Source organism: Xenopus laevis, chromosome 5S, assembly GCF_017654675.1.
Source record: "Xenopus laevis strain J_2021 chromosome 5S, Xenopus_laevis_v10.1, whole genome shotgun sequence".
NCBI classification, from domain to species: domain Eukaryota; kingdom Metazoa; phylum Chordata; class Amphibia; order Anura; family Pipidae; genus Xenopus; species Xenopus laevis.
Genome location: NC_054380.1, coordinates 78,418,711 through 78,443,001, shown reverse-complemented (window position 1 = coordinate 78,443,001; position 24,291 = coordinate 78,418,711). Strand labels below are relative to the sequence as shown.

General features: G+C 38.9%; 1 protein-coding gene across 2 annotated transcripts; it reads right to left on the bottom strand.

Moving 5' to 3' along the window:
* Positions 1 to 2,980: 2,980 nt before the first annotated feature.
* Positions 2,981 to 15,513, bottom strand: LOC108717996 (cyclic GMP-AMP synthase). Of its 2 annotated transcripts, XM_041564676.1 has the most exons (6): positions 13,563 to 15,513; positions 10,564 to 10,771; positions 9,844 to 9,897; positions 6,201 to 6,434; positions 4,860 to 4,965; positions 2,981 to 3,515 (listed from the first exon to the last, which is right to left on the bottom strand). In XM_041564676.1, the coding sequence occupies exons 1-6, from the start codon at positions 14,823 to 14,825 to the stop codon at positions 3,143 to 3,145; spliced, it is 2,238 nt and encodes a 745-aa protein (XP_041420610.1). In that variant the 5' UTR covers positions 14,826 to 15,513; the 3' UTR covers positions 2,981 to 3,142. The 2 variants fall into 2 exon arrangements, with proteins under 2 accessions (XP_041420610.1, XP_041420611.1); XM_041564677.1 differs by lacking the exon at positions 9,844 to 9,897.
* Positions 15,514 to 24,291: the final 8,778 nt, after the last annotated feature.

The window sequence follows — 24,291 nt, the reverse complement described above, 5'->3', positions numbered from 1 at the left end:
CTGTAATTACAATTGACCTCAAGCATGCCATCAATCACTGTATAAAAAAAGATTCCCTTTATAATGTGCTCTGGAGTAATATTTCAATACTCCAATTGGTACTGTTACAAGTTTTTTTATCCGCAAATTGTATTGTAGATAAGGTGTAACATGATCTTATAACTCACAGTGGTGAGCCTACAAGAAAAAGGAGACAAACAAGATAAGGGGAGGCATCTGAATTCAAAAAATCCAATCAGAACAACAAAAAATAGAAATAGGCACTTAACACTTTTCTCTGCACTTAAGTAAAAACAATTCAAGTAGTCAGACATCCCTGTGGACAATAAGGTCATTTACTGTATTAAAGTGCATATTAAGACAATCAAATATTAACAAAAACATTAATATAAGCTTCACCTCATGGAAATAAAAAAAATGTCTTAAATATAATTAATTAGTTGAAAATTCTACACTGAATCTAAAATAGTCAAGTTACTTGTCACTGTTCCCTTTTAAAGGGGTAGTCCTTTTAAACTTTAGTATTTTAAAGAATGTCCTATTCTTTGGAACTTTTCAGTTGGTCTACAGCTTCTAAATAGGGGTCAATGACCCTGGAAGTCAAAACTATGAGGCTATAATTATATTGTTAATTTTCACCTATTTCTTTTCAGGCCCTCTCCTATTTATGTCTCAGTTTGTACCAATTTAAACAAATTTTCACTCTACATACAGGCTATTAATTAGAAATAAACATCATCTGGGCAAAAGAGAGTGCAGAAAAGTGAAGTATATAAGCTGTCAATAACAAAAGGTTCTGAATAGTTATAGGCAAATACTGCCTTTTTAAAACACTACTTATATACCATTTTTAGACAACTTTGGGCAACTGTTGATTGTATGTCACTCAACTGTATGGAATAAAGTATTCTTAAACTGTAATTGACCTATTAGAACCACAACAAATAATTTGTAATGATTTTGGCGTCAATCACAGAACCTTTTTATACCTGTAAACAATTCCTTTTTTTTAACTAACTAAATTTTCATTGCTAACATATTGGTTTCTTGAGCTGCCATGTAATAAAAATCTGCAATAATTGCTAATTAACTTTGTATTGTGACATATGTGCTATATATTTAGCACACCCTTGGGTGGGCCGGAGAATAGTGTTTGAGTAGTGTGTGACTTGCCGACAGTACACCCCAGATACCCTGAAACTGCAGGCAACTCCCTGCAATGTGTAATGGCCCTTTAAGTGCTCTACCCTCAAGTGAAGTCCTGTTGACCTCCTGGTGCACAGGTTGAAATGAAATCCAGACACATTGCTTCTTCAAACAATGAACTGGTTTATTGAAGCACGGCAGTAAATCTTGATCACAGCATTTAGGCAGTATATGTCTTCAGATACATTTAACATAAACAGTGGAAGACTATCACACTTTACAATGTTGCAAATATATCGCTCCTATGGGGTAATGCAGCCTGTCTTGGGATCCAGGAAGACAACCCTTAGCCCATTTGTTTTCTCCCTTTTATACTTTTAAACACTGCTGCCTATTGGGCAACTGAAAACCAGATCAGATTGCAATAGACCTAGGAAAAAGGGACAATAGCTGCCTGGGTAAATTAAAGGACCACTTAGGTGTCCAAATATAGGGAAACTGCCTGAGTAAAGCACTTAACCCTCAGGGTCTCCACGTCTGTATATATACAGTATATTGTTTGTTGGTCCAGAACCTAAGGTAAGTGACAGCAGCACAGAGCAAGTGCAGTCAATCAACAGAAATGCCATCTTTGGAGGCGCAGATGTTAACTACTAAGAGGCTGTGGTTGCCTTGGGCTGGTGCAGAACTTCAAAACATAGTGTATAGTATTTGTATCCCACTTCTTTGTCAAGCTTTAGTTCTCTTTTAATAAAGGGATATTTTACTAGAATTAGACTATAATTGTTTTGTGCTAATCCTTTTTGATACAACTATGTTCATTTAACTATAAAAAAAAATGGGGCACCAGCACTGTGTCACTGTATGTAGTACATTTTAGAGTAGTCCTGATATGTTTCCCTGTCTCCTGCTCTATTCTGCCTTCCCTAATGCTCCCTGTGTGTGCCTTACTCTGCCTGTGTGTGCCTTACTCTGCCTGTGTGGGCTTTACCCTGCCTGTGTGGGCCTTACTCTCCTGTGTGGGCCTTAGTCTGCCTGTGTGTGCCTTAGTCTGCTTATGTGTGTTTTACTCTGCTTGTGTGTGCCTTAGTCTGCCTGTGTGTGCCTTACTCAGCCTGTGTGAGCCTTTTTCTGCCCGTGTGTGCCTTATTCTGCCATCCTCTGCCCATGTGCACCTAACTCTGCCTGTGTGTGCCTTACTCTGCCTATGTGTGCCATCCTCTGCCTGTGTGTGCCATCCTCTGCCTTCCCTATACTCCCTGTGTGTGATATACTCTGCCTGTGTGTGCCCTGCTCTACCTGTGGAACATAAGCCTGGTATTGGCTCTGGGGGGGTTTGTTAGCATTTAAAAATTATTGTTAGGTGCCCTTAAGGTGTTTCATCATGTGCTGGGGGTGCTGTGTTATCCACAGGGGAGGAGGAGGCATATGGATTTAAGGGTATGTCTTAATATGATTTAACTTTTTTCACAAATGAGTGATGAGTGATATTAGTGAGCACCAACCATTTGGTTTTTGGTGTGCTACCCCTATTAATGTGTACATGGTCTTTTGGTAACATGGGTGTGGTTTAAAGTGGGTGTGGTTTAAAAATAGGGAGTGCACCACTGAAAATGCAGGCGGTACAGAGGGGGACGGGGCCCGGCTGCACGCCACGCACCAAGGCCCGCTCCCCTCTAGTTACGCTACAGGAAATGAAACAGCATCAAGACATGTGGCAGTAAGAAAATATACTGTATATTATTTAAAGCTTATATGTTATATAAAGCTTATAAACACAAAATAAATGTAAATGGATATGGTAAAAAAAGGAGAGACCATAATTTGTGAATAATCTGTTTTACATTTTAATGGGTAACATACATACATATAAAGTTGCAACATTTAGGGCTGGTGCTGAAATGCAATTTACCATTTTTACAGTTGATTTCAGCAGTAGTTTGCAAGAAATAACTGTTATTTTTTGCTTTTCTACAATTTATTTTCTCTCAGTGATTCAAATAGTGGATAATCCTGACTCAGTTGCTCTTGATTCAAATAGTGGATAATCCTGACTCAGTTGCTCTTTAAGTTTAGTGCGCAAGTATTTAAGACTAGTTTTAGGAATAAATTCTTCACTAAACAGGTTTAAGGAGGGTATAAAGAAGTTGGGAAGGTTTGCCTCCTTCAAGCATTTGATAAAATACTCAATGTATCGGCCAAAGCATCCAGCGATATGCTCAGGTTTCCAATCTTCATCTTTTGGGTAGAGTGTACAGGAGTGTAGCAGGGCTGTCTTGGCATGGTATGAGCAGAAGTGGGTCATATTTCTGCTTCCTTTACTGTTTAACTGTTCCAAAAGGTACTTCATCAGTTTAAGACATTGTTTCCTAAAAGGCAAATGAACATTAAGACAAAGTAAATAACTCTCTTCAGAAGGCAAAATCCCTGCAGCAGCAAGATATGGATAATTTAAATTTGAAAGAGCACTCTTATGGATGCAGGTTGCTTTTAGAAACAAATTTAGCTCTTTGGGGCCACTGAGGCCCCCTAGATACTGAAGAATAGAGTGGGCTTCAACATAAAGTTGAAGAGAGACATTGGTGATTCTCCATTTTATCTTGGGTCTTATGTATAAAATTGTATACACTTCCAGGTTTATTCACAGTACTGGTGTCTTGGATGGATGTTGCTGTATAGCATAAGTAGATGTAGATGACAATACTGGAATGAATCGATGAAGGACTAAATACTGAAGGACACAGCAGCTTTTGTGCAGATGCACAGACATCAGAGCTCACAATAACAAAGTTATGATTTGCTAGATACATAGAAGGTAAGAAACCAAAGAATTGGCTCATATAAATAGATCCTCTCAAATATATCCATCACACTTACAATTGTATTTTTAAGCAAACTGGGCTTATACTTATAAAAGCAGGCAATACAATTCATTCCCTTTAAAAAAAAAAAAGTTTTGGCACAGGTCCCCTTTGTGCAGCTACTGTATGCTGGGCCAATAGGTGGCAGTATAATATCAAGTATTTATGCAAGCATTATCTTCAGCAAAGGGAAAGAGCAAGCTAACACCAGAGAGAAAACAAAGCAGACTGAGTAGATTAGCTAAAAGCAATGGGTTTTATTTTGCCAACAGAAAACATGCTATGCCCCACTGATCACTTATAATAGTACTGAAGTGTTCTGGTAGGTTGTAAGTAAATCTGAGAAAAATTGCATCTTGGGCAAGACTGCATGCTATTCCAGTAAGAACTTAAAGTGATTCTGTCATGATTTTCCATGGGAGAAAAGCATTCAATAAATGATTCCCTATCTCATATCAGAGCCTGTACAGGTCTTCTTTTAAGAACATTCACAGTCCACAATAGTCCGCATGTTACCTGTTTCTGCTTAGGCACTGTATTCCCCATTGATATAGAGTTGTCACATTTTATGGAAATAAATCACTGGCCTTCCTGTATATTTATGTTTTTTCCTTATTAATATTGGCATTAAGCAACATATATACAGACCAGGCTGGTAAATACTGGCCAGGTGACAACCCTTCACTGAAATGTAGAGAAGCGATTGACTGCGCTGTTCTCTGCCTGCTACCAGTTCCTGCTGTGCCGTTAGAATATTTAAATATTTAAGAATAAGCAAATGTTTTTATATAATATGTAATGTGCAGCAAAACAATAATCTTATTACATTCAGTGCACAAAGTCATTTTGTACCTGCAGCACTTGTCACGTTTACTCTCACAGCATGTTTTTGCATTGCCATGGTTCATCAAAATTAGTTTCTCAATGTGTGAAAATGAAATGCGCCATAGTACTTCTTCTAAAATATCAAAAACAGCATAAATATCATGTTACCATCTATATTATAACAACACACGTTTCACATGCAAGAAGGACTGTATTCTGGTTAGGATTTAGCCATCTCTAGGGACTGCAAGACTGAAATTCAGCCAAACCAAATCCAAACCTTCACATATGTTTTGCTCTCTGAACCATAGATCTTTAAAAAAAAGATTGACGGACTGTCTTCTTTCTCCTTGGTGACAGTAGGTTCTTCGTTCTCCTCTGTGGCTTCTTCTTTGATTCCCTTTGGCAGTTTTGGCTCACATCAGCGGCTTATCTTCTTTCTGCTCCCTTCAGCAGCTTCAATTCGGCTCCCTTGGGAGGTATTTTAGGCCCGCCTAAAATCGACACAACCGCGCAGCCCACTTAACTTCAAATCAAGTGGCCCTTCAGGCATTTGCCAAATGGGCAGATAGCTAGTCCGAGCTTAGTATGCATACACTTAAAATGTTCTGTACAATTATATCACTATGGGACAGATTTATCAAGGGTCGAATTGAAAATTCTAATTTTCGAGTTCTTTATGGCCAAAACTGTCAAATTCGACTAGAGAATTGTTAAAATTTGATTAGAGTTTTTTTAAAAAATTTTAATTCGATTTTTGACATCTATCATACTTTGGCCCTTTAAATGGGTGGTTCACCTTCAAACAACTAGTTGTTTTCAGATAGATCACCAGAAATAATGACTTTTTCCAGCGACTTTCTATTTTCTATGTGAGACCGTTTTTCTAATATTGAAGTGTAAAGTGCAATTTTTCACCTTCTGAAGCAGCCCTGGGAGGGGGGTCACCGACCCTGTAAACTGTTCGAAATTGATACATTTAGTTGATACATTTCTTATCTTTGTCCCTGCTGAGCAGAATCTCTGGGTTTCATTACAGGCAGCTCTTAGAATTGATACACTAGTTGCTAATACTTCAGAGATGCTGCTGAGAAATGCATCAACTAAATGTTGCAAAATTGTAACAGTTTAGAGTCTGCGCCTGAATTACTGAGCTGCCAAATTCGATTTTTTAATAAATTTAGATTGGTCAAATTTCGAGTTCATGGGAGTTTGTTGTAGTTTTTAAAAACTCACATGAATTCGAAATTCGACCTTTGATAAATGTGCCTCCCTGTGTATGGTCAGCATAACTGACCCAGCACTGTCTCCATCCTCCTTCAAATCACATACAAATACTAGTGGGTACAACAAATTCAGCAAACATACCTGTGTTTTTCAGTTGTTTTGCTACAAAATACATTGGCTTGTATTTGTATTCTTGTTTTACTTTTGCTCCCAGCCATGTTTCAATTTTCATTCCTTCTGATGTGCTTGAAGGCCAAGAACCCTTTACTTGCAATGCAAGAACAAGATCGACTGATATCTTATCATGGTTTTCATCTATCAGAATGGTAACAGCAGGACTTGTGCGGCTTTTCCTCTCAAGAGTAATGCGCATTTCTATGAAAATAAAACCATTCACAGCTAAAGTTTAAGAGACACTTGTTCAATGTATGAACATTTTGAAGTATTATCATAAAAAGCAACACAAATGTTAAATGTTTTGTACACAGACATGGTTGCATAGTTAATTTGGGTTGGAAAAAGACATTTGTCAATCAGGTTAAACTCATTGTGTCTCCCAATATCATTGGACCACATTAGACCTAGAAGAAAAACAGATTGAGCCTCCATTTCTCTATGTAAACAAACACGTATAAACATACAGTTCATATACCCACATACACGCAAGCATGCACATATACATGCATCAAATGAAGTATCTTCCTTTATATTTTACCTGTGCAAATGGCACGGACAGCAATCTTTGATTTTAACAGGAGTTTCAGCTAATTTAAAAAAGGCAGAGAGACATCAGCATATGACCAGTGGAAAAGAAGAAACGTTGGTGGTGTTCTGCTTGTGCAAGTCTATGTGAGGTAATGCTATCTATTTCTGAAGTGATCTTACTAGCATGTGTAAGATTAATAAGTGCTCATTGGCCATTTCCCATTCCTGCCAAGAACTTACTGGCACATCTGACTTTTTTTATGGTTTTTGTTTTTTAATGGTTAAAGTATTTGGGGTGTGGCTAAGGTTAACTATGTCCTTCTTTCTAATTTTCAAATGTTAGATTTCATTTTAAACAGGAGCGTAGTCTACTCAGTTACCTAGCCCTTATTGTCTCTTGCTCCTGCAGCAACAAAATACAGGTATGGGATCTGTTATCCGAAAACCTGTTATCCAGAAAGCTCTTAATTATGGAAAGGCCATAAGCCTTAATAATAGACTCCATTATAACCAAATAATCCACATTTTTAAAAACCAGCCTGTTGAGCTTCTTTAATGTTAACATGAGTTTCTTTAAGACTTAAAGGGGACTTGTGACCCTACAAAATAATTCCAAATTATTTTCTATAATTTAAGTTGAGCAAAATAAACTGTACTTACACTATCTTTATTATTTAAAATGTGTTTCCTTGAGTCTTAGAATTACACAATCACAGCGAGCAGGAAGGTGCCATTTTCTAGACACTGTTATTAAAGAGATACACCAGTAATTAAACTCTTTTTTACATCTATCATAATATTGCCTTTGAAAGCTACTTATAACTTTGCCATAAAGTATTTGCACAATGCTTTTACATTACCTGTCTGATGCCCCATGTTCCTATATGAGGGGGCTGCAGGAGAAGTGCCTCAGGCATAGAGGCGGGACAGGTAATATTTGATTGACAGCTCAGATATTTAAAAACCTTTATAAAAGGTATGGATGTTTTAATGAAAAAAATTGGATTCCATGTTTAATGTGCAAATTACTTTCATTCTACAGCTTTTTATGTGTGGGTGACAGGTCCGCTTTAAGGTATGGAGATCTAAATTACAGAAAGATCAGTTATCTGGAAAACTCCAGGTCTTATACCTGTGTAGGGTTCTAGCCTTGCACCACTTAGACTCAATTTTAAATTGTGAAATTCTCTCCCTGAATCAAGCAGACAGGCAGATACTATACATAGCTTCAAGAGGGGGCCTGGATAGCATTTAAGCAAGTCAGAAAATACATGGTTATTGAAAAAGTTGCCAGGAAGGAACGTCAAAGGCAAATTCCAAAGGCTTCAAAAAGGTTGCCTTCCTCTGCATCAACTAGCAGTTAGGCTAGTTTAGATTTATATAGACATAAAAGGTTAAATTTGAAGGAAATTTGTCTTTTTGTGGCCTAAGCTACTATGTTACTTAAATAACTCATAACTGTCATCAGTTATAATTGGTTACTCTGAATTTGTTTTCCAAAATCTGGTCTGTTCTACCTCGTAATACAAGCTGATTGGCCACTACATTCATTTTTAATTGATCTACTGCTACAGGTGTGAGAAGCTGTATTGTCATAAAATTGGTGAAGTGGTACTGCAAAAACAGCCTTAGGTAGCAGCATGATTATTGAAACAAGAACTATAAATATATTGCAGCTGTTGAATATCAGTGTATTGAACCAGTAACACACCCAACTCGGTGGGCCCTGCTAGCCCAGACCCACTACCTGCCTGCCTCCTGACATCCCCTCTGGTTCCGATCGTGACCCTAAGGAGGGAAGGAATGTGATGGGCAAGGGATGGTGATGCCAAAGGAGGGTTGCAGCTGGGGAAAGGGGCCCATAAAAGGCCAAGGAAAGTGCTTATCACTAGAAACCAATGTGTAAAAGAAACGGATCCGCACACACACCAATTAGTGCATTCGGGGATTATCCCCTTTTATTCAGCCACCAAACATCAACGTTTCGGGGGGGGGGAACACCCACCCTTCATCAGGAGCTTGCAGGATTGGTGAACTACAGGTGTGCGGTAGGAGAATTACATTGCTTATCACTAGAAGGCAATATGTTAGGCCCCCCCCCCCAGCTTCTGTCATTGCTAACTCATTAGTCCAGGGTGCATTTCTTTTAATGCTGCACCAACAGTGTCGGACTGGCCCGGCGGGATACCGGGAAAATACCCGGTGGGCCCCGACCCTAGTGGGCCCCCGCCGGGCCAGTCCCCCTCTCCCAAACAGTTTTAAAAAATATAATTATAAAAATTTCGGCACATCGCAGCGCCGTTTGCGCATGCGCGCCGAGCGCTGTTTCCGTTTGCACATGCGCGCCGTTTGCGCATGCGCGATGCGCCGCCTGGGCGCCGAGCAGGGATTCGCCTAACAAGTAGGTAGCGGGGGCCAGAGGGGGGCCCTGGACACCAGTCCCGGTGGGCCCTGGACCCCCCAGTCCGACCCTGTGCACCAACATTTTATAGAGTTTCAAAAACAAAATGATTGTTGTTCAATCGTGCTTAAAAATTTATTACTGTCGATTCCAAATTAAATGACCAGTTACAAAAAAGAAGAACCAAACAGCTCCAAGGCATTATTAACGAACTGCAGTTGTTAGTTTATTTGCAGTCTAGGTACACAACATGTTTTGGGTCAAACCTCTTCTCAAGTATACAGAGCACAAGGCATTATGGGATTAAATACTTTCACACAGAACCAAGAACCTTCTCTATTCACCTCTTAAAGTTACAGTGTCCGGTGTACAGTGTCAGGTATATACAATAAACAAAAATTAAATATTAAAAATATCAAAAATGGTTCATATAGTCCTTTAAAGTTTACTCATGAATCAGCGCAACTGTGTGGCCCTTCCTTTGTTACAACAAAATGTGTATTTTTAGTCCAAATCAAAGAAATTGCAACTTTGGCCTGTCCCTGATGCATCAACATCAATAACATAAGAAGTTGTATAGCCTACTTAGGGCTGTGAAAAGCATGTAGACCAAGTAACCAACATTATGCAATTCCAGCAGATTAACCGTAACTCCTGCATCATAATAAAAATTGTTACCTTGCAAGTCAGGAGTTCCGTGATGTTTTCCAAGTACTAGCTGGCCCTTAATACCTGACGAAAGAGAACGATATTAGAGCATTGGAATTCTAACAAACAATTACAGGAAAGTGCTTGGCCTGAAAGATGTAGGGAGTTATTTATCATGGTCCAAACTTTTCTCAATATTGGCTGCTACAAACTCCGATCTATGCTGCTCGGGTTTTTATGCTTATTATTATTACATTTTCCCGAAAATTTGCTTTGCAGTAAAAACTGAGATTTTCACGATTTTTTTCGGAGGTTTCACCTGGTTTTCCTGATTTTTTCATCTGAAACCTCAGATTTTTGCCCGAAACATTTTTGCATCTCGACAGGTCTGAGATGCCGGGATTTCAGATTCTGAGTTTTCCAGCCTCTGGGTTTAATAAATTCCGAAAAATTTGTGATTTTTTTAAAAGCCTGATTTTATAAAAAGACATTACAAATTTCGTGATTTTTGCATTCAGGGCTTAGTAAATAACCCCCTTAGTGTACCTACACTGCAAATAAACTAACACTTTGTTAATACTACATAGTAGCTGATTATTCTGTTTTGAAATTGGACATTTTCTAGTTTCCGAAGGATTGTGTGGTCCTGTGTTCTTCTTCTAGTGCCACACAACCAGCCCAGGAGCATCGCAAGGAATCCTTGGGATTTTAACAAAATAATTAATATTTTTTAATATACATATAGCATACCTATAATATTACTCCTAATTAGCTCTCTTAATTGATTGAGCATTTTTTGGCCTGAAATGTTTCCATTTTCCTCATATTCGGTTAAAGGGTGTCCTGGATTCCTTTTTAGTTTCAACATGTAGTAACCGCCACTGACATTTGACTCTGTAATGTGAAGTCTCTCACATGGTATTTTCAGCATGATGTCAAACTCGTTTGGCTTTGAGATCTGAAAAATACAAAAGTATCTCAGATTTGGCGAAAATATACATTAAAAAGTGTTTTTTTCCCTTATTTATATGGCTCTCGTTAGAAAGATACAAGTGATTTATGACTCACAAGTGCAGTTGTAGTGGCGCAAAAATGCAATTCATTTAAATTCCACAGCTGCTCCTTGCAAGTGCACCTGTTGTTGCAAGGGAACTCTGGAGCTACTGTCACCGCCAAAGGCAGCTCCAGTTTTCCAAAAGAGGGCACACTTATGCCTACAGAATTATGTGGGGTGTGAGCAACATGTTGTTCACCATCCTCATTGATGTTGCTCACAGTGGCCTCAATGTAAATGCCCATTTTAAAATTCCTGGCTTGAATGCAACTTTTTGAGACATAAAGAAACAAATAGAGCTTGTTGCAGGCTAGCAGTCCACATGGGGATACAAATTAGACCAGATACCAGTTATACCCCCCCTCATGTGGCCCCCAAATGAAAGTTTGCCTGCTGTGATTCCTTACCTTGTATAAAATTTAAAAGGTATCAGTACTGAGATTAACTGGCCCCTGCATTGTTTACACTTGAAATTCCGACTGTAAACACCTGCATTGTTCACAATTTTAACACCTCTTTTGTTCACACCCTAAAGCCCTGTACTGTTCACAACTCAGACCAAGACTGAAAGTGCCCACATTGTTCATCTGTTCATTCTTATAAAAACTGCTGGAGGGGCACCAGCATTGGGTCGCTGTATTTAGTACAGTATGAACTGTCCATCTTAGAGTCCCTGTCTCCTGCTCTATTCTACCTTGACTATGCTCCTGTGTGCCATACTCTGCCTTCCCTATGCTACTTGTGTGTACCATACTTTGCCTTCCCTATGCTCCTTGTGTGTGTCATACTCTGCCTACCCTATGCTCCTAGTGTGTGCAATACTCTGGCTGTAATATACTCCCTGTGTGTGCCATACCTTGACTGCCCTATGCTGCCTGTGTACACTGCCTTCCCTATACTCCCTGTGTATGCCATACTCAGCTTTCCCTATGCTCCTAGTATGTACCATATTCTGCCCTGTGATACTGTGTGCCATACTTTACATGCCCTATGCCCCCTGGGTGAGCCATACTTTGCCTGCCCTACTCTGTACTCGGTGGGTTTGTTCTGGGGGTTTGTTAGCATTTCAAAACTGTTGTTAGGAGCCCCTAAGATGTTTAATCATGTGCTGGATGGGTGGTGTTTTATCAACAGGGGAGGATGCGACATATGGATTTAAAGTGATAAAGGAACGTGTCAGTATCAAGTAGTTGCTGCATCCGGAATAGTTCCCCTGAAAGTCCCCCTCAAAGACGCCCCCAGCCCCACGAACCTTTGCGCAGCTGACCCACTGACACAGCTAACTGATCTTCTGCCATGCTTCCGTGATGCTGAGCTGGGGGTGGAGTGATCCTTCCATAGGCTGAAGTCCTGTTTTCATTGGTAATTATCTTATCGAAGGATCGCGCCACCCCCAGCCCAGCGTCAATGAAACTGCACAGAAGATCTTTTATCAGTGTCGGAGGGTCGGGTCAACGCAGGTTAGTGGGGCTAGGGGCGGCTTTGAGGGGGGCTTTCAGGGGAACTATTCCGGGTGCAGCAACTACTTGATACTGACATGTTCCTATGATTTTTATAGTAACGTGTTGGTATTGCTTTAAGGGTATGTTCATGGTATTTAAGTATTTTGGTATTTAAGGGTATGGCTTACATTTTTCATATATGAGTGATTCCTGCAATGAGCACCAACCATTTTTTTTTTTTATTGTGGACATAGTCTCAAAAGTTCTTGAGATAACATGGGTGTGGTTTAAATGGGGGAGTGGCCAACACTGGCTTCCGTTATCGGGCCCTCCACCACGTACGCCAGACAAATTTCGGGCCTTCGGTACCACAAAAGTTGGACAGCACTGAATTAGACTATCACAACCGTTCTTGGGCATCACTAAGAATATTTTCTGATGCTTATGTGTCTCCAGCTGTTTTTACATTTGTGTGTTGTTCACAGGTAAAAAGAATTTGGGGACCCTGGTATATTGTAATACTTTTTAGAATTGTGCTTAGTTGTCAGAATCTATTCTTAATGTGGCCATAATTAAACTAGTTTAATTGAGTGAGCTCTCCACTTGCGATCCCTTTTTATTTTTCATTACAGTATATCTATTATATTGTCACACTTTTACTTTTGAGGGATAGAACACTTGCGGGGTTATGTAATAAAAGGTCAAGTCTCAAAAATATACTCCAAAGAGTTCTATTCAAAGTTAATACTTTTATTAGGTACAAAATTTAATAGGCCTATGATTAAGTACCAGTTGGTATGAAACTTGATTTTTGGGCCCTTGTGAACTGGGGGCTATATTCCAAAAGAGACTTTGGCCCTTGTGACTGGCTCTGTAGATTGCAGCTTTTTGAGCATTATTACATATGGATAAAAGGCACTAAGTTTTCCCAGGAGCAGTTACCCATAGCAAACTATCAGCAGGTAGTATTTACTGGTCATCTGTTTAAAAGCCAATATCTCATTGGTTGCTATGACTTACTGCTCCTGGGCAAATTTAGTGTATTTTATTTCATAAGGGGGTTGCTAGTTATAGCTACCTTCGCTTGTCCTACATTATTTACAATAGCTTAAAATGATTTCTATATTTTACTTTGGGTTAGTCTTGTGCATTAACTAAATATTAATGTTATCATTTTTATTAGACATATAGCAGTATATGTCTATTTTAGAACCTAAAACAATAGAAAAGGTACATTGTTAGCAGTTACTCACCTTAACTTTTTCATAGTAACTTCCAGTTGTCAGTATCTCAGTACCTTGGAATGCAGGATCTTTATAGAGGATTGGCATAAGGAAATCATTAACCAGTTTATTCACCTTTTCGGCTGCAGGTGATATATCACAAAGTCTCGGTTTTAACATCTCCACTGCACGTTTCAAATGCATAGTAAGCTTCGCTTGTGCCAAGTTTTCTTTTTCAGCTTCTGTAGTTGTAGCTGTGCTCACAGGTTCTACATCAGCTTTATCCAATGCCTTATTTCCTCCATAAGCTTTCCCACCTTTGCTTATGGGTTCTGCATTAGCTTTATCTAATTCAATATTTTTTTCACCCGGAGTAGCTTTATCCGATGCCTTATTTCCTTTGCCAGTTGTAGCTTTTTTAGCTTTGCTTACAGGTTCTAGATTAGTTATATGTAATTCTTTATTTTCTTCAGCCGGGGTAGCTTTTCTAACTGCACCCACAGGTTCTACATCAGCTTTATCTGCCTTATTTCCTCTGCCTGTTGTAGCTTTTTTAGCATTGCTTATAGGTTCTACGTCAACTTCAGCCATTGCCTTATTTCCTGTTTTAGCTTTTCTGCCTTTGTTTACAGGTTCTTTATCGAATGCCTTACTTTCTGCACCCATTGTAGCTTTTATAACAGCTTTGCTCACAGATTCTTCATCATTATCCAATTCCCCATCATTTCTTTTGCATATTGTAGCGTTTCCAGCTCTGCTCACAGCTTTGTTGGCTTTATCAGCATTATCATATATCCTATTTTTTCTGCCGCCTGCACTAGTTTTTTCAATTGTATTCCCAGGCGTTTTATCAACTTCCTCCTTTGCCCCATCCATTTTCCTGCCTTCTGTAGTTATTTTTGTTGTGGCTTCAGAATCATTGTCTGTCTCCTTCATTCTGCTTCTGCCTTCTGCATCTTTTACTATTAGTTTTATAGTTCCAGTGCCAGCCTTTTCTGGTGTCCTGTTGCTACTCATACCATCTGTAGCTTTTTTACTTTTGCTCTCCTTGTAAGCTTCTCCTTGTGCACTCTTTTTCCTGCTTGCTATAGAGTTTGCAGGTGTGCTTTCAGAGGATTCACTCTTACACTCTGTCTTGGTAGTGCCAGTTTGTCTTTTTATCCCTGTGTGCTCGGGAGATTTTCCTTCCATTTTAACCAACCTCGAAAGATCTGGTGAATAAACCTTCCTTTTAATAATGTGCTGATCCCTCCCAGTATGGATAGAGAATATGCAGAAATGTGCCTGGAGCATTTCTGCTTAATGAACTAAACAGACTTCCTGTTGATTTTCTTTGAAGGAGGAACATTTTGTGCTGACTGGTTAGTTTGTGCGTGCAGTAAAAAGGCGTTTAAAGGAATTGTTTAGTATAAAAATAAAAACTGGGTAAATAAATAGGCTGTGCAAAATGAATATAGTCAGCCAAAAATGTAATCTATAAAAGCTGGAGTGACTGGATGTCTAACATAACACTACTTCCTGCTTTTATCACATCAGCATTTAAACAATGGATTATAAAGTGATATCTCCATAAATATGCTCAATATAGAATATAAATAAATTAAAACATATCAAGTATAGAATTAACCCCAATGTGAAATTCAAGGTAAATTCAAACCTACAAAAAAACTATAGTGATATCATGTCTCCCAAGTAATATCACACTATCTAGATCAGTACTGTCCAACGTGTTGACCACTCACCCCTTTAAACCACACCCATTTTAACCGCACAATGTTATCTCAAGAACTTTTAAGACCATGTCCATATTAATGGTGGTAACACTCTAAAAAACCAAATGGTTGGTGCTCACTGCAGGGATATCACTGATACTGTATGTAAAAAGTCATACACTTAAATATACCATGAACATACCCTTAAATCCATATGCCGCCTCCTCCTCTATGGATAACACAGCACCTCCCTAGCACATGATTAAACACCTTAGGGGCCCCTAACAACAATTTCCAAATACTAAGAAACACCCAGAACAAACCCTACCAGGCTCACGTCCCACAGGGTACAGAGTAGGGCAGGCCGAGTATGGCACACACAGGGAGCATAGGGAAGGCAGAGTATGGCACACACAGGGAGCATAAGGAAGGCAGAGTATGGCATACATAGGGAGCATAGGGGAGGCAGAGGATAGCATACACAGGGAGCATAGGACAGGCATAGGATATATATATATATATATATATATATATATATATATATCACCATTGTCCACGCTTTGCCACCTGAGGCACACCTTTCACATTTCTTCATAACGTGTGAAAAAATTAAACATGTAGAAAATGTGGAAAACGCACAGTCATTTCTTAGGGCTCACTGATGAAGTTGATGTTCACCTATATAAGGGAGACATAAAGAAATAGTGAATTTTGCAGTGAAAATACTGAATTTCATATTACTCAATAAAATATTCCAAGTTGAAGGGGGCATCTTGTGCCCCCAGATATGCCTACCTGGGAAGGTAGGAGAATGATGAGGTCTTTGGCACATCTCAGAGTGGGTGGGAGATAAGATCCCTTTATAGATCTGCTTTATAGATAATGGGGGTCATTTATAAAGTTCGCGCAGCGCATATTTTTCACAAATGGTTGTATTGTGCATGTTTTTTCCTGAACGCTAATATATTGCACTGCCCGTCTTTCCGGATTTTTCGAATTCGCAGTGTGAATAAATTTTCACAAATGGCGCGCAAATGAGACGGGAGTTTGCACGAGCGCTCCCAATGTGCGAGGTTGTTGTGCGCGAAAATAACGTTGACAGTAACTTAAATTCACAGTTTGCGAAACTGTTTTGCGAATATTTTATCCACCACCAAAGTTGTGGCGTAATTGAGTCGCAGAGTGTGCGCATAAATATTCGCAATTTGCAAATTGTGACATATTTAGAAAGCTCCTATAGACATTCCCATTGTGAAAAAAAAATTTGCAATTCTGTTTGCACCCTCTTATTCAGCTTTATAAATGTAACCATGCGCAGGGCAATTATATTCACTTTGCGAACCAATCTGCCCTGCGCAAAGTTTATAAATGAGCCCCAATGTCTTAATGCTGAGGGCAGTGCAATTCAATGAACTAGAAGAAATTGTTATAAAGCTAAACTATAATGTTTATAACCTGAGATTTACATACATGGTGGACAGGCTTTTCTAACATTAAACCATCAGGATTGTGGATGGGTTTATACAGAAAGAGAGTTAATGCAAACCAACTGCGAGAAATACACTATTATGGACAGAGAGTATCCAGCCCCAACGTATTGGAACCAGAGAACTATGATCTTAGGATATAAAAGGGATATTAAAAATAAGAACCCAAAAAGTCTGGTAGCTAAACATTTTGATTTGGCCCATATGGAACAGTTAATCAGCTTTAGAGCATGGGCAAAGTGAATAGTTTGCATGAAGGCTTTGATTCCTTCAGCATTAAATGAGGACCTCTCTTAAAGGAACAGTAACACCAGCAAATTAAAGTGTCCTAAAGTAATGAAAATATAATGTACTGGTGTACTGCACTGGTAAAACTGCTGCATTAGTTTCAGAAACACAATGATGGTTTATATAAATAAGATGCTGTGTAGCCATGGGGGAAGCCATTCAAAGCTGAATACATAGGATACATAGATCAGCTCTGTAGTATAAAATAGGATTCTTCAGAACTTGTCTGTTATCTACTATGTATCCTGTGCTGGAATGGCTGCCCCCATGGTTACACAGCAACTTGTTAATATAAACTATAGTTGTGTTTCTGAAGTAAACAAACTAGTTTTACCAGTGCAGGACAACAATACATTATATTGTCTTTCCTTTAAAACACTTTTATTTTTTTGGTGTTACTGTTCCTTTAAAGACCATTCCTGAAGGAAAGTAATGAGTAGGGTTGTGGACACACAGGCTGAAGGGCTCAGCTACTCTCAGCCTGGAGATGCCTCATTTCACATATTTTGGCTGACCTTAGCTTAAGCTTCACTGTGTCTGTGTGTGTGCATGCAGGCTGATCATACTAAAATCAATGGAGCAGGGGCATGGAGCAGATCAGCTTCTTGCAGCCAGCATAGAATATGCAGGCTGAGAGCAGCTGAACCATTCAGCCTGTGGAATATACTGAGATACTGTATCACCTGATAGGTTTAAACTAATAGTTTTGGGGCTATTGGAGACAGACACACTGTACAAAAACGTATTTGCTGACTGTAACATAACGCATGAAAGAGATTGCTTATAAGAACAAAGTTGGAATCGTTTGTATACATTTGAAATAATGGCACGATTCTGCAAATAAGTCTAGTAGTGCCATGACAGGGGCATAAAAACATTTTTAAAATAACTGTTCAACATCACAGTCCAACATAGCCCATAAAGACTACCATCCAGATAATTTGGAACATTAGGGGGCAGATTTACTGAGCTCTAGTGAATAGTTTGAATAAAAAAATATTCGAATTTGGAAGTATTTTTTTGGGTACTTCGGCCATCGAATTGGTCAAATTCGATCAAATCGAATGATTCGAACGATTCGAAGTAAAAATCGTTTGACCTTCCACAGCACTTTTCTTCGTTTTTTTTGGTTGAATAAAAATCCTTCGATCGATCGCTTAAAATCGTTCGAATCGTTTTTTATCCAATTCTTTTGTGCTAAAATCCTTCGAATTCGATATTCGAATTCGAAAGATTTTACTTCGAGGGTTTTTTAATGCTTGAAATTCGACTCTTGATAAATCTGCTCCTAGGAGTCTCCAATACAGAGTTGCTGTTACTCTCAGCTCAGCATTCTCTTTGGATATTTATGATGAAAGATATAGAAAGTCCACTGCCACATATATGGATACACATTGATTTTACATCTAAAGAGGGGACAACCTTTAGGAAGATAAAGTAGGGGTTGTTAAAGTGTGAATTAGAACTGTAAACATTTTGTGGAGATTGGGTGGATAGACTCTGTGATAAGCTATGAATGGGTGTTTACTAATAAATAAAAATAAACTCAACGGAGCAGTGCCCTGGTGAGCCCAATATATGTATAAATTCCATGTACAGTAATGGGGTGACACTCAAGGCTGTAATGGCCAAATTAGCCTATCTATGTACACTCCATCATCAGACAAAATGTTCCTTCAGTATCTTCTCAAGGTATTTCATCTCAGGCCCATTGGCGCCATAAGCCAAAAGAGGATATACTGTATAGACTTACTAAGTGACACTGAGAGACATCTGTCCAGAACTTTCTGCAGGGGATTTTCTGACTTACACTGCCATCTGGTAACTGGAAATTGTAATTACAGCTAAACAACATTAACCCCTTAATGTTAACCCCCTAAATCTCCCACCCTTTTAACACAGTAACTTTCTTATTGCGAGTTATTAATACACATTCAGAGTTAACCCGTCTCACAGACTACTTATTAGAATGGGTACATTTTAGTCATATTTTTGGATATCGGAAACCTTTCTTTATTTTTAATTACCACATAATTCTATAAAGAACTGTTTTTGTAAATTGATTCCTCAGATTCCTCAGATGGCATTCAGTGATCTTTGCTGTGACTCTTGCATCCTTTACCATCATACAAAACTTATTGCTGGTTGTGTTGTTTTTCTTAACCATATTAGAGGCGTGTGGGCATGCTGAGTGTATAATAAAGATAAATGCAAATATTGTTACATGTATGCAATACATAGACATGTGAGTAGTGATGGGCGAATAAACTCGCCAGGCATGGATTCGCAGCAAATTTCCACGTTTGCCGCCAGCGAATATTTTCACGTTGAAGATTCGATGGCGAATAATCTGGCGGGACAAAAAACATTGTCATGCGCATAAAAATTGTTGCAAGTTAAAATTATTCGGACGCCTATTGACTGATGCATTAGGACAAAATAGTCGCGTGTATAAAATCACCAAAGTTATTTTGACGTCCATTGACTTCAATGCGTTTCGGCAAAATGGGACAGATTCGCCCATTACTACATGTGAGTAATAAGGTGCCGATTCATGGAAAATCTACATACTGTAGGCCTGACACTAGGGGGCTGCAAGCTGATACTGTGCTTATAGGAACAATAACATCAAAAAATTACAGTGTATCAAAAGGTAAAAGGCACAGGTTACATAGCAGATACCAGATGAGCTCAAAATACCACTGTTTCCGACACAACTGTTATCTGCTATGTAACCTGTGTCTTTTACCTTGTTTTTCTGCTGAATGGCTGCCCTTGTGCTGCACAAGCAGTATATATATATATATATATATATATATATATATATATATATATATATATATATATATATATATATATATATACTATAGCAGTGTTTCTGAAGCAAACACCCAACATTTACCAGTGCAGGGCAACATTACATTATTTCAGTTACTTTCAAGCACTTTAATTTTTTGGTGTTACTGTTCCTCAAACATTTCACTATATAGCTCAACACACAATGGTAGATACCGAGACCTACGGGCCAATGATGACTTAAATTGTAAGCTTCAGCTTTAATTCAATTTCAACCACAAGAGGGCACATATGTATCATTAACTTTACAAACCTGACCATACATAGGCTTACATTGGTTGCAATCTCAGATACTCCATATCAAAGAGCTCTTTTACTACAATTTAATAAATAAGGAGGCAAGGAACAAAATGCAAGAAAGTTGTTTTTTTTTCAGTTTGTATCTGATCCTGATGTTATTCTAATCTCGTGCATGGCTTTCCTGTATTGAGTGACACTAAAGTTTGTTAACACTGAATTTGTTTGCTCTATACAGGAAGTACAGGAAATAGAACTCTCATGTCATTTATAAAGAGCACCAGTGTGGTGGCGCAGTAAGATGTGGAAAGAAGAACTTTATATTTGTTCATCACTTAGTGATTAGTAGTATTTCGTTTTAGCATATTACGTTTTTGGCACCAATATATTGATGATATTTTGCTGATCGTCTTCCTGTAACTTTTGATAGAAGGCTAAGGTGATAGGCTGGTTATTAACACACAAGAGGTGGTTACAAACTTGTATATATCTTTGGATAGCTGTCCGTATCCAACCTTGCTTGAAAGCATCCCCATGGGCAATTTTTTAGCCTGATCAATATTTCTGGAAAGGGCATATAACATTTAGTCAGGGCTGACACCAGAAATCATGGGCCTGTAACATAACATTTTTTGGGCCCCCACTGGAGACCCACACTGGACAAGCACCCCCCCCCTGGACCAGCAACCCCCAAACCCCGCCCAACCATTCAAAGCACAAACAATCACAGTTTTGAGTGCTTAAAAAGTAAATAACACTTTTGGCCAAAAGATTAATAAATCTGCCACCATGTCACCAATATTGGAGGCCAGGAGCTCCTAAAGGTTAAAAAAATAAATGCTGAGCAGGGGTCCAAGAAAAGTTTAATTTTAGAAAAGGAGTATTGGTGGCTAGGCCCCTTAAAGGGATTCTGTCATGATTTTTATGATATATTTTTTATTTCTAAATTACACTGTTAACACTGCAAATAATTCACTCTACAATATAAAATGTAATTCCTGAACGAAGTGTATTTGTTTTTAGTTGTAATATTGGTGTGTAGGCAGCCATCTCAGGTCATTTTGCCTGGTCATGTGCTTTCAGAAAGAGCCAGCACTTTAGGATGGAACCGCTTTTTGGCAGGTTGTTGTTTATGCTACTCAATGTAACTGAATGTGTCGGAGTGGGACCTGTGTTTTACTATTGAGTGCAGGCAGCAGTTATCTTGTGTTAGGAAACAGTTATCTGGTTACCTTCCTATTGTTCTGTTGTTAGGCTGCTGGGTGGGGGGGATGGGAGGGGTGATATCACTCCAACTTGCAGTACAGCAGTAACGAGTAACTGAAGTTTACCAGAGCACAAGTCACATGACTGGGGGCAGCTGGGGAACTGACAATATGTCTAGCCCCATGTCAGATTACAAAATTAAATATAAAAAAAATTGTTTGCTCTTTGGAGAAACGGATTTCAGTGCAGAATTCGTCAGGTGATGTTGGTCTGTGACATTTTTCCCTTTTTTAACCGGAGTGCAGCCTCTTGAGCATAATTTGAAGCAACTTTGCAGTATACATCAATTAAAAATATGCAGACTTTTCATGATTTTAAATGGTTTGGAACAGTTCCCTAAGCCTAGAACCCTGCTCTCCTGGGCCTTTCAAATGTTTGTTTGGAAGCGGGAGTTCCCCTTTAAAGGGGTAGTTCACCTTGAGTTACATTTTAGGATGATGTAGAGAGTGATATTATAAGACAATTTGTGATTGGTTTTCAATTTCTATCATTTATGGTTTTTGAGTTATTTAGCTTTTTATTCAGCAGCTCTCCAGTTTGCAATTAAGAAATCTGGTTGCTATGATCCAAATTACCCTAGCAACCATGCACTGAGTGGAAAAAGATACTGGAATATGAATAGCAGAGGGCCGAAATAGAAAGACAAGTGTTAAAAAGTAGCAATAACTATCAATGTGTATCATTATAATGCATCTGTTAGATGGGGTCTGTGACCCCCATTTGAAAGCTGGAAATAGTCAGAAGAAGAAGGCAAATCATTTAAAAACTATACAAAATATATAATGATGATCAAAAAAAGGGTGTAAAAAAGGTTTAATTTCTGGTGTCGATGTCTCTTTAAGGTAAACTCCATTGACACCCAATTGAAAGATTGACTTATTAACACATATTTTTACTATTTATATAAACTATTGGGCCCCTAAACTTACACAATTTACTTACATAATGTCCATATCAAGCAATGCCAGTGCAGAACAGGAGCTATAAGGATTATATGGTTTAAACTTACCACTGACCCCCAATGAACAGACTGACTAATTAGCAAGTTAATTAATGAAACAATGTAATTATGATAGAGTAACAACAGCTGTTTATATTGGGATATATTTACTGAATGCCATGAGCATCTCCTATATTCTCTTGCCAGCAGTGGAATAACTAGTCATTGGGACTCATAGCAAGAGCATTTGGGCCTCTTACCATATACAATTTAAATAACGTATGGAAAAACGTACAATACTTTTGTAGAAACTTTCAGTAGGAGAGAGGAGAGCACTCTAACGCAGATTAACTGCTTGTGATTAATATTTATTTAAGCTGCTATACACAACATGTTTCGGGCTGTAATTGCCCTTTAAGGGCAATTACAGCCTGAAACATGTTGTGTATAGCAGCTTAAATAAATATTAATCACAAGCAGTTAATCTGCGTTAGAGTGCTCTCCTCTCTCCTACTGAAAGTTCAATGGTTTGGGATGTTCGGTACATCTGCTCGGGAGGATTGATGCATTCATTCATCAGGTGCTAATTGGCAGAGCGCGGATTCCCTACCTCCACTTTTGTAGAAACATACATAACTTATGTGCCGGATCCAACATTCTGCGCCGAAACGCAGGCGTCGAGTCGGATACGACAGAAAACAAGTTAAGAAATACAAATGTCGGATTGTGTCACAGAGGTCATCCGACGAAACACGACTGTCGGATGCAGACGCAGCAGTCGTGTCGCATTAGATGAACGATGCAAACTGGAAAATGAGATTCAATGTAGATAAATCCAAGGTTATGCACTTTGGCAAAAATAATATAAATGCAAGTTATACACTAAATGGCAGTGTGTTGGGAGTTTCCTTTAATGAGAAGGATCTAGGGGTTTTTGTAGATAACAAGTTGTCTAATTCTGGGCAGTGTCATTCTGTGGCTACTAAAGCAAATAAAGTTCTGTCTTGCATAAAAAAGGGCATTAACTCAAGGGATGAAAACATAATAGGTAGTTAATAAAAAGAAAAAAAAAACGTGTCTTTTTTCAACCTTACTTACTATGTTACTATGTATAATTATGCCGCTTTATAGGTCCCTGGTGAGGCCTCGTCTGGAGTATGCAGTGCAGTTTTGGACTCCAGTCCTTAAGAGGGATATAAATGAGCTGGAGAGAGTGCAGAGACGTGCAACTAAATTGGTTAGAGGGATGGAAGACTTAAATTATGAGGGTAGACTGTCAAGGTTGGGGTTGTTTTCTCTGGAAAAAAGGCGCTTGCGAGGGGACATGATTACACTTTACAAGTACATTATAGACAAATAGCAGGGGACCTTTTTACCCATAAAGTGGATCACCGTACCAGAGGCCACCCCTTCAGACTAGAAAAAAAAAGAACTTTCATTTGAAGCAACGTAGGGGGTTCTTCACAGTCAGGACAGTGAGGTTGTGGAATGCACTGCCGGGTGATGTTGTGATGGCTGATTCAGTTAATGCCTTTAAGAATGGCTTGGATGATTTTTTGGACAGACAGAATATCAAAGGCTATTGTGATACTAAGCTCTATAGTTAGTATAGATATGGGTATATAGAATTTAGTTGAGTAGAGAGGGGTGTGTGTATGGATGCTGGGTTTTCTTTTGGAGGGGTTGGACTTGATGGACTTTGTCTTTTTTCAACCCAATTTAATCTATGGAACTATGTAACACCATCCATCATTCCGGTTGCTTACCTTGTTTTCTGTCGCATCCGATTTGACGCATGCGTTTTGGTGCAGAGCGTCGGGTCAGGCACAATCGCTGGGAAATCGTCCATGTAGTTGTACCCTTAGGGTCAGGGCACACAGGCAGATTTGGGGAGATTAGTCGCCCGGTGACAAATCTCTTCTTCAGGGCATATAATCTCCCCGAACTGCCTGCCCACTAAAATGTAAATCTAC

What these genes read in the sequence shown, in the direction of transcription:
- LOC108717996 (XM_041564676.1), bottom strand. Translation starts at nt 14,825, where the DNA reads ATGCTCCAGGCACATTTCTGCATATTCTCTATCCATACTGGGAGGGAT. An exon ending in AATTAGGAGTAATATTATAG is followed by an intron (nt 9,898 to 10,563) that starts GTATGCTATATG and finishes CTCTTTCGTCAG; the next exon opens with GTATTAAGGGCCAGCTAGTA. An exon ending in AAACGTGACAAGTGCTGCAG is followed by an intron (nt 3,516 to 4,859) that starts GTACAAAATGAC and finishes TTTGCCTTTTAG; the next exon opens with GAAACAATGTCTTAAACTGA.